A 17,796-nucleotide genomic window follows, 5' to 3' on the forward strand; every position below is an offset into this window, starting at 1 on the left:
CAGTTCACCCACCCTACAAAACATGCTACCAATTCAAACTGCAAATTTTTTTTCTTTTATCATTCATATAAAGATCCCAGCTTGCAACTCTCACTGAGAATTTTACAAAAAAAAGGTCGTACCACAAAGCTCCTGCTTTACGCAGGGTCTGGGAGAGGTGAATGTCGGCTAGCCTTACCCCCATTTACAGCAGAAAGTAAATTAATTTTACCAAACAACTACGGCTAATGCCAATACCCATATGCCCTAAATCAATTTAATCAATCTGGGAAATAGATGAACCGAAACCAAACAGACAAGTTTAAACTCAAAGCTTTAAACTTTTAAGAAGAATTAGGGCTAATTACACACAAATCAAACTACAGAAAACCCACATAATCAACCACTAATTATCAGCAATCTTCTCGGCATCATTTGAAAACCCTAAAACTGAAACGAAGAAACAAAGAAAAAAATTGAAATTTTAGATTAGGGTTTTAATAGGAGGTACATGAAGATTCTGGAGAAGGGCAACACCGGCCTGCTCATATCTCTCTCTCGATTGATCGCTAGATGATGCGCCGCCGTCTCTCTTTTGTTCTACAACTATTGCACGCAGAGATATCTTCTGCTCGAGATACTAAAACGTCGTCGTTCCACGCTTCCCTTGAAAACGCGCGAAGCAGCAACCGAGGACAAAAAAAAATTAAAAAGAAAACGACTCTGCTGGGGATCGAACCCAGAATCTCTGGTTTCGTAGACCAGCGCCTTATCCATTGGGCCACAGAGTCAATTTGTTATTATACCAATCAATGTCTTATTTGTAAATAAGTTGTCAAGCATCTTTGAGTTGATTAGTAAGCCCCAATTAAATTTCTCTATACAGGATGTCACATTGCATTGCGTCATTAAAAATGTATTGATAATATGTTGGTGAGGTTTTTTTACGGCGATGAAGTGACACGTGATCATGATTAATCTTGGTAAAAAAAACAAACTTCATACGTTGTTGAGCTCATTGCCCTTAATCTAGTTGAAACAATATCCTTTGGTAAAAAAACAAACTTCATACGTTGTTGAGCTCATTGCTTTTAATCTTAATCTAATTGAAACGACATCCTTTGGTAAAAAACAAACTTCGTATGTTGTTGAGCTCTTAATCTAGTTGAAACGACATCCTTTAGAAAATACCCCACCCCAACCAAAAAAAAACCAAACTCACTAGTTAAGGCCAAATTTTGGTTTGGTGTGTGCCTACTGCATTTAGATCTCTGACATCAAACATGACATAATGTTATTGTTTGTCTCAAACATAAAAAGTTTTTAGATATAGCCATCACACAATCACGTGATGTTACTAATTCACATATTATATCACGAACGGAAAAGATTTCACTAAAAGTTCAAGGGAGCTGTGATTTCATGAATACAAGTTATATATATGTATAACAAATAGAATCTCAAAGCACACTCAAAAAACTTTCAAACTTAGATTAGAATTTAGAAAAAGCCACCACACTTACTTATAATCATACTAATACAACAATTATATATACTATACGCTCTTGTTACACTTAGTATACATATTCACACTCCTAGTTTGTCATGAAACCGAATGGCGCCTTCGCTTCTGGAACGGAAATCTGGACTCCGAATGCGCCTTCCCCCCTAAAGGCTTGATACTATTGATCTTGAACAATGCATTGAGCTTCCCCAACTTTTTGGTGAACGATTTGAACAGCTTGTTTGCAGGATGTGACTTCACAAGCTCTTGTTTCATAGAAACATGATCTTTTTCTAAGTCTGTCAGCCTCATCCGCATTCTCGCAACTTCAAGCTTCAGCTCTCGGTTCTCTCTTCTGACTGACGCGTAGTTGTCCCTTGGCGAAATGGCTCCACTGCCTGCACCACTGCCTGATCGCTGAGGGAATTGTGTACCGTTTATTGCCCCGAAGAAGAACTGGTTGTGGCCACCGTTCATTGCATTTCTGAGCCTGATTTGCTCAAAGTAGAGCACTTGAACTGCCATCTGTACTGGTAGCCTTTCGTTCTGCGCTGCGTGACTGCAGGCTTCTTGGGATAGTTTCTGGCAGTCGATGGTTTTGCAGAGGCGGTAGCGTTCAGAGTCCTTGAGGTTAGGATGCACCTATAGACAAACACAAAGCAGATTGGTATTGATCAACATCTTGAAAAGAAAAATGCATGCACAAAATTTAAAGGGAAATGATTTCCGCACTCCGTTTTTGTCCCCTGCACGCATCTCTCCTCTCCATTGGATTGACTAAGTATCAAGAGCATTGAGGAACAAAAACAAAAGGAGGATTACAGAAGAAGAAAACAAGAGTGCGAAATCTTCTGTCATTGTAGGAAAAAGTTCAGATTTGCTTAGGACTTGCACACAGTGACAGAAAGAAAAGCGAGAGCGAGATATATACATAATGTGTGTGTATATATATTACTCACTTTGAGGAAGATATCCACAGCTCGGTAGAGTCCATCACTTAATATTCGAGCATGGTCCGGAAGTAGCTCTGCTAGTGCTATGAACTTTGACGGCATCAAGTTCGAGTCGAGTGCAACTTCTGCAAGATAATTGTCTAGCAACTTTGATACCTTCAGGATTGAACTTTGTTTAGGAGATCCAGGGCTGTCGAAATCATAAACCATTTCGCTTTCGTCCCTCAAGTGATTATCTTCATCATCATCATCCTCATCCAAGTTCAAAAATATCGAAAAGATCCTCAATACAGCATCTGTATCATAGATTGTGCTGTGGTTGTTTCCATGTGAATTTGCCGGAATCAGGATGTCTTCGAGAATTGCCTGATCCAGCTGCAGACCAATCCGCCTTTCTAAATCGGATCTGCAAGAAGTAGACGCTGATGCTGCAATCGCAGTTTTCAACAAGCTCGAAAGAAACGCCATTGGAACTGGACTCTTCCTTGATTGTGTTGGAAGCAAACTAACTATAGCTTCAACAATGATCCTTTGTTTCTTTTGCAATTCTAAATCCAAGAGGCTTCCTTTCACCAATTGGTTATCTCGGACGACAAGTCCTTGAAGAGAATTATGAGCATAGTTAATTAAAATTTTGCTGATCATATCCTGTTTAAGACCCTTGGTTTTCACCGCGGATAGAACGCGTTGGAAGAAGTCGAGGCTAAGCACTGTAAGCGCTTTTCCCCACCAGTCTGCGGGCGTTTCAGGTTCCATATTTGGAGCTCCTTTTGCAGTGAAGTTGTGGTCAAGTTTCAATAAGCCAGAGGTGAGCTGCTCTTTGCATGCATTGTTTGCAATTGCGTTGATAAGCCTGCTTACAAGGTTGGTTTCTTCTGCTGCTGGCAAGAGGGTTTCGCAGCGATGAAGAACTGATATCGACTTTGATATGTTTGGAAGCACCGTCTCCTTCAGATAAGCTTCAGCTCTCGTTTCCATATTTTTCTCAGCATACTCTTCCGTCATTTCCAGGAAGTGCGCTACGCAACGAAGCATGGCAACATTTGACTGCGTAATTTCAACATGAACTCCGTAACAGAACTTTGCAGCTAGCTCAAATCCCTCTGGTCCACCCGGAACAGCAGAGAGAATTATGCGCGAAACTTTTGCATCTTTTGCTTCAAGCAACAGTCTCCGAATCCTTCCACTCTTAGAAACTAGGGGGAACTGCACCACAGTCATCGTCACATTACTAATTCAACAAGTCTTCGTTTAATCGTGACAGAAAGTTATTTTATCTCAAGCTAATGAATAACTATCTTGTAACCGCAACAAATTGAACAACAGACTAGTTCTGAACCGGTTTCACTCACCTTGTGAAGTGCAAAGCTTGATGCTCCTATTTCCACAGTAAGATCGCTAGAAACATCAGAGATTGGCCTGCGTAATAGAATAAATTCGTTGAAAAATGGAAACGAAGCAAGGCAAGAAAATCAATATCTAGGTTACGATCTAGAACCAAATGCATACATTCTCATAGGTACCATCATATCAAAAATCCTGCAGGAACTTTTTCTTTTTGTTTCCTTGGAAGTACACAACACACTCGTTCTAGTTCAATCAAAACATATGGACAGCGTGATTCTCCCTAGATATTAATGATTCGCTATAGGCGGATGGTTCAATAATTGCGAAATGAGTGGTGGATTGGAGTTTGCACATGAAGAGTAATGTTAGATTATGGTAAAGGATAAGAAAGCTGATTAGCTAAGCTAGTTGAGCGGACTAATAATACCACGCAACGGTGTAACAGTCACGCTGAATAAAGCAAGAAGGGTCTGTCACAAACAAGGAACAATTTGTAATTTTGTACAACTGGTCCGTACATGTGTTCAGGGCCGACAGAGGGTAAATACACACAAATAATTGATCCTCAAAACATTAACTTGGGTTGGCAGTTGGCATTTCAAGAATGTTGACAGTGAAATATGGCTACATCTGGACGGCAATCAGCCAGGTGGTCCTCGTGCTATTGTTGTTTCGATTCCGTACTGTCGGGAAGAAGCTCACTTGATTTATTGTGTGACCATGAAATGTTATTATCTTCCTTAATTTCAGAGGAGGGTGGTGGGTGGGGCACAGAAGCTCATACACTGTTTGAAAAACATAGGCTCTGTTTTGACACTCAAATCCCAAAAAAATGTTAAAAAAAAAAAAACTCTATTTTCGTGTCCTTTCGTGTTTCGGGTTGTATTACCGTGCAACATAGAGTTACTAGTAAGTAAGTAGAGACTACCATGTGACTCAAAGCAAGAGAAAATAAGGCTAAAATTAAATGTAGGTAATCAATAAAAGAGATAAAGGAACGCAGAACTGGTGTAATCAAGTTGGCTATTGCAATATGTGCCAAAGTTTAATTCCCGCTCTCGCATTATACTATTTTACATTCGATTAGATATCGCTCGAATATAAAGAAAACAGAAGATGAGGGGGAACATTACCATTCAGTGGCATGCCTTATGCTGGAACTCGGACGAAACGACCGCTTCCCGGAAATGCTAGGCTTCAGTTCACCAATGGTGACGGCCCCCATCTTTCCTCAAACACTTTATGATTAAAATCCTGCAGCTCCAATCCCACTACAAAATTATCAAAAGCCTCAAGCTTTCAACAATATAAGCACTTTTACTAAAAACCCGTCTCAGATTTCTCAAATTTTCAAACACCTTACTTCATAAATTCCCACTCAAAATCCTGCACCTCCAAATCCCACTACAAAAAGTTCAAATGCCTCAAACTTTCAGCAACATAAGCACTTTCCACTAAAACCCCATCTCAGATTTCTCAGTTTCCAGTTGCACATTGCAACATTTGTCGGAGAAATCGTTTGGGGAAAGAGAGAAAAAGAAAAATGCTGCTGGAGAGAGGAGAAAGTCACATGAAACCGAGCAAGAACAAAGGAGGGGACTTTGAAACAATTTAATTACTTTAATGAGTGTCTATGATGAGGTTTTTAATCTAAAAGTCAAGGAATTGCAGCTGCAAAAGCACTTTTCGGTGAAAGGTAGTGAGAGGGAGCGAGTGACTGAGTGAGTTGCTTTTACATGGTTAATGTTTGTGAGGGAATTTTGCAGGATTTCTGAAAGGGCTGCAGTGCTTTTGGGGGTTGTAATCATGGCTAGTGAAAGCTACTCGCTTAAAGCTTTTGCTTAAATTAAGTCGTTAATTATGTGTAAAGCTAATTAAAGTAGAAATTTAAAGGATGAGTGGGTTTACCTGATATAATTAGAACCACAACGCATCCACTTAAACTATATTCCATTGTCCTCTAGAACCAAACATGCATTTCCATCATATATTCCACAAGGGATGTATACCCGTGTTACATACTTTCAGCCACCACGGTTTGGACATCTGGAGGCCTTGTACGGCTCAATGACGAGAAATTATTATGTGATACTGAAACATTGTACATCAAACCTACCAATTCAGGTATCAATTGGCGGGACCTATACCCAATGTGTAGCAAGGAGCGGCAATTAGTGAAAATCTTAAGAGAATATGAGGGGAAAGGTTGTGTGAACGGCACTTGCACATAGATTAGTGAAGAAAGTTGGGATTCCACCATAAATCAATTGATAATATAAGAAGTATCTCAATTACTTATAAGCACATGCAAGGTCCCTTATTTTCTGGATGCGGGATTCATACTCTCAATATACCCCCTCCCGTGTGACAAATTTTCAAACTAGGACGTAGAAACACAAATTAGGTGACTCGGAGCACGTGTGGCCGTTGGACTTCACACGAGGGACAACCTGCTCTGATTCCATAAAGAAATTTGATTCCACCGTAAAATCAATTGGCAATATGAGAAGTAGCCCAGTTACTTATAAGCACATGCAATGTCCTTTCTTTCCCAATATAGGATTCATACTCTCAACAATTAATCAATCATGAGAGACAAGAGAAAAATTGCGTGAATGTCAGTTTGCACATAGGTTAGTCAAGTCTAAGAAACGGAGGCAATACATCTAGTATAGCCTCTTAATCGGCTCTCACACAAGCTTTGAAATGCTAACAGTTGCCCTAAAGCATACGCCAGTCACCTATTCATATTATAACACGGACAAACATCCAGATGATGTTTTTCTCCAATAGGGGTGTCCACAAGTTTACACCCTAGCATATCAGTTTCTTTTAACAAATCCAATAAATAATTTCTGTTGAGATAAGAAATACATTTGGACGAGCAAGCAACCTCAACTTTAAGGAAGTACTTCAAATCTCCCAAGTTTTTCATCTCAAACTCTAATGTAAGATTCTCCTGCAATCTAATTATCTCATCTGAGTCATCCCCTGTAATAATCATGTCATCTACATGGATAATCAGTGCAATTACTTTGTTTAATCTACTCTTCATAAATAATGTATGGTTTGAATGACTCTGATGATACCCATTTTTCTTCATTGCCTGAGTGAACCTGTCGAACCACACACGAGGTGATTTCTTAAGCCCATATAGAGACTTACGCAATATACACACCCCAGTCTTCCCATTCGCATCATATCCGGGAGGAAAAACAACATATACTTCTTCTTCTAGATTCCACCATGAAGGAAAGCATTCTTCATATCAAATTGTTTTAGTGGCCAATCCATATTTGCAGCTAAAGAGATTAAAACACGTACCGTATTCATCCTAGCTACTGGTGAAAAGGTTTCTTGGTAATCCACACCATACGTTTGAGTACAACCCTTCGCCACCAACCTTGCTTTGTATCTGTCACTTGATCTGCCAACCCTGTATTTGATTGTGAATATCCTAACCCCGCCCCACCTAATGCCGAGACCTTTTGTGATAAACTCCACACTTGACGGATTGTGCAAGTGATTATCAAGTTGGGGACAATATCGGTGTTGTTTGAAGTGGGCCTTTCACTCGTCATAATTCAACATGGTATTAGAGTTAGGGAGCAAACTCGTATTGTACTACCACATGATGGGTGGGTCCCCTTGACCGTGCGCAATGATGTTGGGTACTTTGGTCCCACGTGTAGGATGAGTCTCCTTGGCTCAACATGGTTGCCGTTGTGTGGATCTCCCACATGACCACTAATTGGATCCCATGTGAGGAGGCATGTTGAAAAATTCAACATCGGCAACATCATAGTCTTGTTTTACAAGAAAGGCTATAACACAATATAATTCTTTCCTAATAAAGGACTCCTACAATATCTCTAAGGATTCCTACAATATCTACTCTTAATGACTTGTTTTAACATAATTTAACATAATTACCTTGGCAACCCATGCTTGTATTAAATTTGGTTGTGCATTTGTGGTACTCAATAAAGAAATTTGGACGACTGGGCAACCTCAACTCCAAGGAAGTACTTCAAATCTCCCAAGTTTTTCATCTCAAACTCTAATGCAAATTCTCCTACAATCTAATTATCTCATATGAGTCATCCCCTATAATAATCATGTCATCTACATAGATAATCAGTGCAATTACTTTGTTTAATCTAAGCTTCATAAATAATATGGTCTTAATGACTCTAATGATACCCATTTTTTTTCATTGCATGAGTGAACTTGTCGAACCACACATGAGGTGATTGCTTAAGCCCATATAGAGACTTACGCAATATACACACCCCAGTCTTCCCATTCGCATCATATCCAGGAGGAAAAACAATATATACTTCTTCTTCTAGATTCCACCATGAAGGAAAGCATTCTTCACATCAAATTGTTTTAGTGGCCAATCCATATTTGCAGCTAAAGAGATTAAAACACGTACCGTATTCATCCTAGCTACTGGTGAAAAGGTTTCCTGGTAATCCACACCATACGTTTGAGTATAACCCTTCGCCACCAACCTTGCTTTGTATCTGTCACTTGATCTGCCAACCCTGTATTTGATTGTGAATATCCTAACTCCACTCTAACTAATACCGAGACCTTTTGTGATAAAACTCCACATTTGATGGATTGTGCAAGTTGTAATTATCAAGTTAGGGACAATATCGATGTTGTTGGAAGTGGGCTTTTCACACGTCTCTCTGATAATTCGACATGGTATCAGAGTCAAGGAGCAAACCCGTAGTGTACTACCACGTGATGGGTGGGTCCCCTTGACCGTGCGCAATGATGTTGGGTACTTTGGTCCCACGTGTAGGATGAGTCTCATTGGTTCAACATGGTTGTAGTTGTGTGGATCTCCCACATGACCACTAATTGGATCCCACGTGAGGAGGCGTATTGAAAAATCCAACATCGGCAACATCATAGTCTTGTTTTACAAGAGAGGCTATAACCCAATATAATTCTTTCCTAATAAAGGACTCCTACAATATCTCTAAGGATTCCTACAATATCTACTCTTAATGACTCGTTTTAACATAATTACCTTGGCAACACATGCTTGTATTAAATTTGGTTTTACATTTGTGGTACTCAGTGCTCTTAGTGTGACAATGTTGGACTCATGATGGCGTGGGATTGAGTCGATCAGGTGGCAATGATAACCTCATCAATTCTTTTTCTTTTTTGTTTGCTGGATGATCGGTTGGTGATGAACAACATTTTAATATTGGAGCAATGTGCAAACTTACGGCACAGGTACACTCTTGCCGTAGTATTGCGTGTCACAAACTCCACGTTACGGAATAAAAACTTACATATATTTTTATTTAATTAATATGAAACGCTACGATAACAGCATACTCATGTAAAAAAATTAATCAAGTTGGTTAACTTCTTTTTCATTGTGAACAGTTGGCAGGTGGTCCAATCCATATGTTGCTTCAACACTGTTACAGAGTAAGCTGGCAGGGCAAAGAGAAGAAATTGGAGTGCCCTGCTCTGCTGGGTGCACTTATTGATTCCAGCCAAGTTCTTGCTTTAATTTGTTTTTCTTATTGGGCACAAACAATGTATCAAATTATGAGTAACCAAGTGAAAAGAACAGTGAGATTCTTGCATACAACTGGTGAAATTCTTGCATACATTTAGAAATATATCATCGATGAAAGCCAAAATTTTATCAAAATGCCGCTTGTAGGTAAAATGATAAAATGAAGATAAAATGAAGGATTTTCCTTCGTTGGAATGAAATTTTTATATATAATGAAAGGTAACAGAAACTATTTAGCAAAATTAAAGCCAAACTTCATTAAGCTCGTGAGTCACAACGTTTTCTTTTATTACAAGTATTATTACTACTCTTACTCAATTACAATATATGAATATATTAAAATATACATTTACTCAAAAAATTATAATTTTGTAGAATTCTTTTATTATAAGCGTTATTACTACTCCTCCTCAATTACAATATATATATATATATATATATATATTTACTTAAAAAATTATAATTTTGCAGAATTCTGAAGCTGGACACTGTCACACTGCAGTCTACAGAGCTGCCTCATCAAATCAAAATTTCATCATTTGGTAATAAGCTATTGCATTGGGACTCATTCATTTTTTTTTAAGGTTAATCTAGTTTTCAGAATTTGTGAACCATGTATCAAAGAAATATATTTTAAATCAGATGGGAATTTGGAAAAAATAATAATAAAGTAAGGACAGCATTGGCAAAAGGATGTCTGAGTCCTTCTGTGGTTACCCATGAGGGTGAAAGGAGTTTAAATCATTATTCATTAATGCAGGTGGTGAGTAGAAGTGTGTGGCAGTAATTATTTACAGTAAAAAAGAATTATAAACAAAATCTAAGCACGCTTATTTGGGAATCGAGATCCTCTCTGGATCTCCAAGTTCCGAGCCAACGGACTAAATTTTTTTGGTCATTTAAGGAGGGAAGAAAGAGATATGGGCCCGTGATTTGTGTGAGGTAGGGCAGTGGGACAGACAAATGAGGCCGTAAAGCTTTACATGAGTGGTCCGATCTATGAGTCTGCTGGTTCCAAACACAGTGATTTGGAGAGAATCTCAGTTCTTTATTTTAGACACATGAGAAAAAGCAAAGCATTGCAATGTAGTGATCCAACGTGTGGGTGGGTGGATCATAATGTAGCTTGGGTTATTAATCATTTTAATCCAAGTTAAAGTAAGAACGCCCAGGCGTTTAGGATAATGTGTCAGAAAAAATTAAGTTACGTTCAGTGTTCGATTCTCTTCAACACAATGAAACAAATTTGAAAAGAAACCAACATAGAAAGTGATATGACCCATCATTATTTGCTACTTTTGCTTAAAGTGGTAAACCAGATCAAGTTCTTTAACCTGGGTTTTACAGTATTACTCTAATGTTAATTATGACATAGCTTGAAATATGTTCGAGTAAAGTTTACAGTAAGGAAGAAGGGGAAGGAAAGCAAAAGGCGGAGGTAGCCGCGCGTGGGAACAAAGATTCTCGCCACTCTCTTTTTTTCTTCCCTTCATTTCCTGCCGTTCCTGTTTAAACGCTCAAGATTTCATATTTGTAGAGAGAAACAAAAAAAAAAACAAGTAGAGAGAGAAACAAGAAAAACAATTTGTGAGAGGAGGGGAGGGAGGGGAGGGAAAAAGGGAGGGAAAATGATCCCCATCCCATGCTTGGAGAGATTCGATGACTTACAACTTAGGTAGTGTTATTCACACTCTTTTTTATCTCTCGCACGCCCTTGTTAATTTTGGAAATTGAGAGGGTGTGTAGAAAGTAAAAATGAGTGTGTAGATAACACTATCCGACAACTTAATGTTGTGTCTTCTCTTCTCTTTTGACTTCGAGCATGGCCAGCTCTCATAGTGTGACAAGGCCCGAGAATAAATTCATTGTTGTATGGCTGAACGATAATTACTAGTGGTTCCAGCCACTGTAGCATGTGTATTGCCCAAGGCATAAGGGGGCAAGGGCTCATAATGACTTGACATCACCCTCACCTTCCTCCCGCTTACCACAATCTTCTATCTAGTAATTTCCGAGAATGCATCGTTCCAAAGAGTTGGGTCATTAGGTAGTAGGATTGCTTATCTAAAACTAAAAGCTCATAACTCATAAGTACTTAATTGAAATTTTTATTGACAATCTATGTGTTTCATGGAAAACACTTGAAAGTACTTTGAAGTTTTCCGCTAAACAAAGCACTTTTGACTGTAAAAAACAAATAGTTTAAGACCAACTCCAACCCTTGGACTCAAACTCAAATATTTAGGTTCATTGAAAGACAAAATTTAATTTCAAGACCTAAAATGTATTAATTGTTATGAAATGGTTTTAATCCTAATTTTTTTCGGGTAAGGATATTTTTGTATCTTTGAATTATGTTCTCTAAATTTACTTTTAGGGTAATGCTAGGAAGACTAAATTCGTAGAACAAACTTTGTAAACTAAATGACATGAAAGTTGATGATTGGATTATTACTTAAGTGTTGATTAACGTGCTTATTTTTTATTAGTAATACATTATTTAGTTTGCATATTTAGTTTACCCACATTACTCTTAATTTTACAAAAAATTTAATCTAAAGATGATTTATATTCCGACAAAATTTCTAAAAACGAACAAATCACATCAACCAACCAAACTTTAATATACAAAACAAACCAACCAAACTTCAATACATACACCAATCAAACTTCAATATACAAACCAGCCAACCAAACTTCAATACACACACCAACCAAACTTCAATATCCACCAATTAAAACTACCTAAACAATCACCGGACAACAATAAATTTTCATTTGAGAAATTGCAACACCAAGCCTCACGTAAAGCTTCATAGTTTTTTTCTTCCAATTTCGATCTCTTGCATTTTGTCGTGTAGACACCTTCAGATTTTGCTGATCATATCGTGTTTAAGACCCTTGGTTTTCACCGCGGATAGAACGCGTTGGAAGAAGTCGAGGCTAAGCACTGTAAGCGCTTTTCCCCACCAGTCTGCGGGCGTTTCAGGTTCCATATTTGGAGCTCCTTTTGCAGTGAAGTTGTGGTCAAGTTTCAATAAGCCAGAGGTGAGCTGCTCTTTGCATGCATTGTTTGCAATTGCGTTGATAAGCCTGCTTACAAGGTTGGTTTCTTCTGCTGCAGGCAAGAGGGTTTCACAGCGATGAAGAACTGATATCGACTTTGATATGTTTGGTAGCACCGTCTCCTTCAGATAAGCTTCGGTTCTCGTTTCCATATTTTTCTCAGCATACTCTTCCGTCATTTCCAGGAAGTGCGCTACGCAACGAAGCATGGCAACATTTGACTCTGTAATTTCAACATGAACTCCGTAACAGAACTTTAGCTAGCTCAAATCCCTCTGGTCCAACCGGAACAGAAGAGAGAATTATGCGCGAAACTTTTGCATCTTTTGCTTCAAGCAACAGTTTCCGAATCCTTCCACTCTTAGAAACTAGGGGAAACTGCAACACAGTCATCGTCACATTACTATTTCGACAAGTCTTCATTTAATCGTGACACAAAGTTATTTTATCTCAAGCTAATGAATAACTATCTTGTAACCGCAACAAATTGAACGATAGACTAGTTCTGAACCGGTTTCACTCACCTTGTGAAGTGCAAAGCTTGATGCTCCTATTTCCACAGTAAGATCGCTAGAAACATTAGAGATTGGCCTGCGTAACAGAATATATTCGTTGAAAAATGGAAACGAAGCAAGGCAAGAAAATAATATCTAGGTTACAATCTAGAACCAAATGCATACATTCTCATAGGTACCAACATATCAAAAATCATGCAGGAACTTTTCTTTTTGTTTCCATGGAAGTACACAACACACTCGTTCTAGTTCAATCGAAACATATGGACAGCGTGATTCTCCCTAGATATTAATGGTTCGCTATAGGCAGATGGCTCAATAATTGTGAAATGAGTGATGGATTGGAATTTGCACACGAAGAGTAATGTTAAATTATGGTAAAGGATAAGAAAGCTAATTAGCTAAGCTAGTTGAGCGGAATAATAATATCAAGTAACGGTGTAATGGTCACGCTGAATAAAATGACAAGGGTTTGTCACAAACAAGGAACGCCTACAGAGGGTAAATACACACAAATAATTGATCCTCTAAACATTAACTTGGGTTGGCAGTTGGCATTTCAAGAACGTTGACCGTGAAATATGGCTGCATCGGGACAGCAATCAGCCAGGTGTCCTCGTGCTATTGTCGTTTCGATTCCGTACTGTCGGAGAAGAAGGTCACAGTATTTATTGTGTGACCATGAAATGTTATTATCTTCCTTAATTTCAGAAGGGGGGGCGGGGTGGCTCAGAAGCTCATAGACTGTATGAAAAACATAGGCTCTGTTTTGACTAGGCCTGCCAAACGGGTCGTGTCAGTCGTGTTCGTGTCGTTTTCGTGTAACACCTGTTATCTTAACGGGTCGTGTCGTGTCACACCCGTTATCTTAACGGGTCCTTAACAGGTCGTGTCACTTTACCCAACGGGTAAAGTGACCCGACCCGTTATGACCCGTTATGACCCGTTAAGAAAAATATATTTTTTTTCTTAAATTTGCACATACCACACATTGCCACATAAATATTACTTCAAAACATTAAAACACATTTGTCGTTTAAGTACTACATCTACACTCGAAAATAAGAGCCTAATAAAAAAATAATACATACACTACTAATCTATTACAAATTTTAAATGTGCAAGGATATGCAAAATGAAACAGTTTTTGTTTTCAAGGTTGTGAAATCTTTCTCAAAAGTTTAAACCTCAATTTACAAAATCCTCGATTTACATCGATCATCATGAAATTGCATTGGAACTTTGGCTTGATCTATTGCCTTCAATAGTTATGTTGATGATGTTTTCAATAAGGTTTTCCACGTCATAACTATCTTCTGCATAAACTAAGCATAGAAAAACCAAACATTAAAAATCATTCAAATTATGAGAAGTTTACCAAAATAATTATGAAAAAAAATAAAACAATAGTACTATACCATACTTTTATTAAGTATAAACATAAGATTTTGTGGTATCCACTAGTGTAAATATTTTAAATTGAAGATCGAATTCAATCATTGTATTCATATAAGGTCAAGGAGTGTAGCTGCAAAAAATCATCAAAATTAGAGTTAAAATGACCGTTAAATCGTGATTTTTCTTTTTATAACCGTCGAAAAGTTTTGTCCCGTTAATTGATCTCTGAATGTTTGTTTTTTGTAATTTTTGACGTATGCGATCTCGAAGTATATACAAACATGTTTGACGGTTGGATCTTTGAAACTAGTTTCGTAGAATGAGTATCCCATCAAAACAATAGATTCACTAATACTTAATAGTTTATTCATACTTTTATTAAGTATAACATAAGATTTTGTGGTATCCACTAGTGTAAATATTTTAAATTGAAGATCGAATTCAATCATTGTATTCATATAAGGTCAAGGAGTGTAATTGTAACAAATCATCAAAATCGGAGTTAAATTAACCGTTAAATCGTGATTTTTCGTTTATAACCGTCGAAAAGTTTTGTCCCGTTACTTGCTCTTTGAATGTTTGTTTTTTGCAATTTTTGGCGTATGCGATCTCGAAATATATAAAAACATGTTTGACGGTTGGATCATTGAAACAAGTTTCGTAGAATAAGTATCTCATTAAAACAATAGATTCACTAATACTTAAGAGTTTATTCATACTTTTATTAAGTATAACATAAGATTTTGTGGTATCCACTAGTGTAAATATTTTAAATTGAAGATCGAATTCAATCATTGTATTCATATAAGGTCAAGGAGTGTAGTTGTAAAAAATCATCAAAATCGGAGTTAAATTAACCGTTAAATCGTGATTTTTCGTTTATAACCGTCGAAAAGTTTTGTCCCGTTACTTGCTCTCTGAATGTTTGTTTTTTGCAATTTTTGGCGTATGCGATCTCGAAATATATAAAAACATGTTTGACGGTTGGATCATTGAAACTAGTTTCGTAGAATGAGTATCCCATCAAAACAATAGATTCACTAATACTTAAGAGTTTATTCATACTTTTATTAAGTATAACTATCCACTAGTGTAAATATTTTAAATTGAAGATCGAATTCAATCATTGTATTCATATAGGGTCAAGGAGTGTAGTTGTAAAAAATCATCAAAATCGGAGTTAAAATGACCGTTAAATCGTGATTTTTCGTTTATAACCGTCGAAATGTTTTGTCTCGTTAATTGATCTCTGAATGTTTGTTTTTTGTAATTTTTGACGTATGCGATCTCGAAGTATATACAAATATGTTTGACGGTTGGATCTTTGAAACTAGTTTCGTAGAATGAGTATCCCATCAAAACAATAGATTCACTAATACTTAATAGTTTATTCATACTTTTATTAAGTATAACATAAGATTTTGTGGTATCCACTAGTGTAAATATTTTAAATTGAAGATCGAATTCATTACTTGTATTCATATAGGGTCAAGGAGTGTAGTTGTAAAAAATCATCAAAATCGGAGTTAAAATAACCGTTAAATCGTGATTTTTCGTTTATAACCGTCGAAAACTTTTGTCCCATTACTTGATCTCTGAATGTTTGTTTTTTGCAATTTTTGGTGTATGCGATCTTGAAGTATATACAAACATGTTTGACGGTTGGATCATTGAAACTAGTTTTGTAGAATGAGTATCCCATCAAAACAATAGATTCACTAATACTTAAGAGTTTATTCATACTTTTATTAAGTATAACATAAGATTTTGTGGTATCCACTAGTGTAAATATTTTAAATTGAAGATCGAATTCAATCATTGTATTCATATAAGGTCAAGGAGTGTGGTTGTAAAAAATCATCAAAATCGGAGTTAAAATGACCGTTAATTCGTGATTTTTCGTTTATAACCGTCAAAAAGTTTTGTCCCGTTACTTGCTCTCTTAATGTTTGTTTTTTGCAATTTTTGGCGTATGCGATCTCGAAGTATATACAAACATGTTTGACGGTTGGATCGTTGAAATTAGTTTCGTATAATTCGTATCCCATGAAGTTCAATGGTGTGTGTGTGTATATATATATTTATTTATTAAGTAGATTTAAATCTATTTATTTTGTATGTATAATTATTATAGTTTTTAGGGGTATAAAATTTAATATATATATATATATATAATTATTATAGTTAATATTTTGGGTATAATTATTATAGTATATATAATTATTATAATTATTATATTTAATTTAATATATATACATATATATAATTATTATAGTTTTTAGGGGTATAAAATTGTTAAATTAATATATATATATATAATTATTATAGTATTTTTTTAGGGTTATAAATTATTAAATTAATATTCTGCTTATCGTGTATCGTGTTACCCACGTGTATACCCGAACAAACCCGTTATCTTAACAGGTGCTTATCGGGTTACCCGATAACGACCCGTTTCGTTATCGTGTCGACCCGAACACCTGTTAATTTCGTGTCGTGTCGTGTCGGGTTATCGGGTCGTGTTAGGAATTGCCAGGCCTAGTTTTGACACTCAAATCCCAAAAAGATGAAGAAAAAAAATGAACTCTATTTTTGTGTCCTTTTGTGTTTTAAGTTGTATTACGTTACCCGTATCCGTGCAACAGAGTTACTAGTAAGTGAAGACTACCATGTGATTCAAAGCTAGAAAAAATAAGGCTAAAATAAAAAAACTAGCAAATTAAATGTAGGTAATTAATAAAAGAGATGGAGAAACGCAAATTTGGGTGTAATCAAGTTGGCTATTGCAATGTATAGTCAAGTTCAATTCCCGCTCTCGCATTTTACTATTTTACATTAGATTAGATATCACTTGAATATAAAGAAAACAGAAGATGAGGGGGAACATTACCATTCAGTGGCATGCCTTATGCTGGAACTCGGACGAAACGACCGCTTCCCGGAAATGCTAGGCTTCGGTTCACCAATGGTGACGGCCCCGATCTTTAAGCACTTTCCACAAAAACCCTATCTCAGATTTCTCAGTTTCCAGTTGCACATTCCAACATTTGTCTGAGAAATGGTTTGAGGAAAGAGAGAGAAAGAAAATTGCTGGAGTGAGGAGAAAGTCACATGAAACCATGCAAGAACAAAGAGGGGGGGGGGGGACTTTGAAACAATTTAATTACTTTAATGAGTGTCTATGATGAGGTTTTTAATCTAAAAGTCAAGGAATTGCAGCTGCAAAAGCACTTTTCGGTGAAGGGTAGTGAGAGGGAGTGGGTTGCTTTTACATGGTTAATGTTTGTGAGGGAATTTTGCAGGATTTCTGAGAGGGCTGCAGTGCTTTTGGGGGTTGTAATCATGGCTAGTGAAAGCTACTCGCTTAAAGCTTTTGCTTAAATTAAGTCGCTAATTATGTGTAAAACTAATTAAAGTAGAAATTTAAAGGATGAGTGGGTTTACCTGATATAATGAGAACCACAATGCATCCGCTTAAAC

General features: G+C 36.9%; 1 protein-coding gene and 1 non-coding gene across 5 annotated transcripts; both read right to left on the reverse strand.

The window, feature by feature from the left end:
• Nucleotides 1-697: 697 nt before the first annotated feature.
• On the reverse strand, nucleotides 698-770 carry TRNAR-ACG (transfer RNA arginine (anticodon ACG)). The gene has a single exon. It is a non-coding gene; the product is annotated as a tRNA-Arg (tRNA).
• A 599-nt stretch (nucleotides 771-1,369) lies between these two features.
• Nucleotides 1,370-17,299, reverse strand: LOC126616794 (BTB/POZ domain-containing protein At1g03010-like). Of its 4 annotated transcripts, none has more exons than XM_050284915.1 (4): nucleotides 17,207-17,299; nucleotides 3,789-3,855; nucleotides 2,443-3,642; nucleotides 1,370-2,125 (listed from the first exon to the last, which is right to left on the reverse strand). In XM_050284915.1, the coding sequence occupies exons 3-4, from the start codon at nucleotides 3,469-3,471 to the stop codon at nucleotides 1,583-1,585; spliced, it is 1,572 nt and encodes a 523-aa protein (XP_050140872.1). In that variant the 5' UTR covers nucleotides 3,472-3,642; nucleotides 3,789-3,855; nucleotides 17,207-17,299; the 3' UTR covers nucleotides 1,370-1,582. The 4 variants fall into 4 exon arrangements, with proteins under 4 accessions (XP_050140872.1, XP_050140873.1, XP_050140870.1 ...); XM_050284916.1 differs by lacking the exon at nucleotides 3,789-3,855 and adding an exon at nucleotides 12,928-12,994 and having other exon boundaries at nucleotides 17,207-17,278; XM_050284913.1 differs by lacking the exon at nucleotides 17,207-17,299 and adding an exon at nucleotides 4,917-5,533.
• Nucleotides 17,300-17,796: the final 497 nt, after the last annotated feature.

The sequence above is a fragment of the Malus sylvestris genome, chromosome 3 (genome assembly GCF_916048215.2).
Source record: "Malus sylvestris chromosome 3, drMalSylv7.2, whole genome shotgun sequence".
Taxonomy (NCBI): Eukaryota; Viridiplantae; Streptophyta; class Magnoliopsida; order Rosales; family Rosaceae; genus Malus; species Malus sylvestris.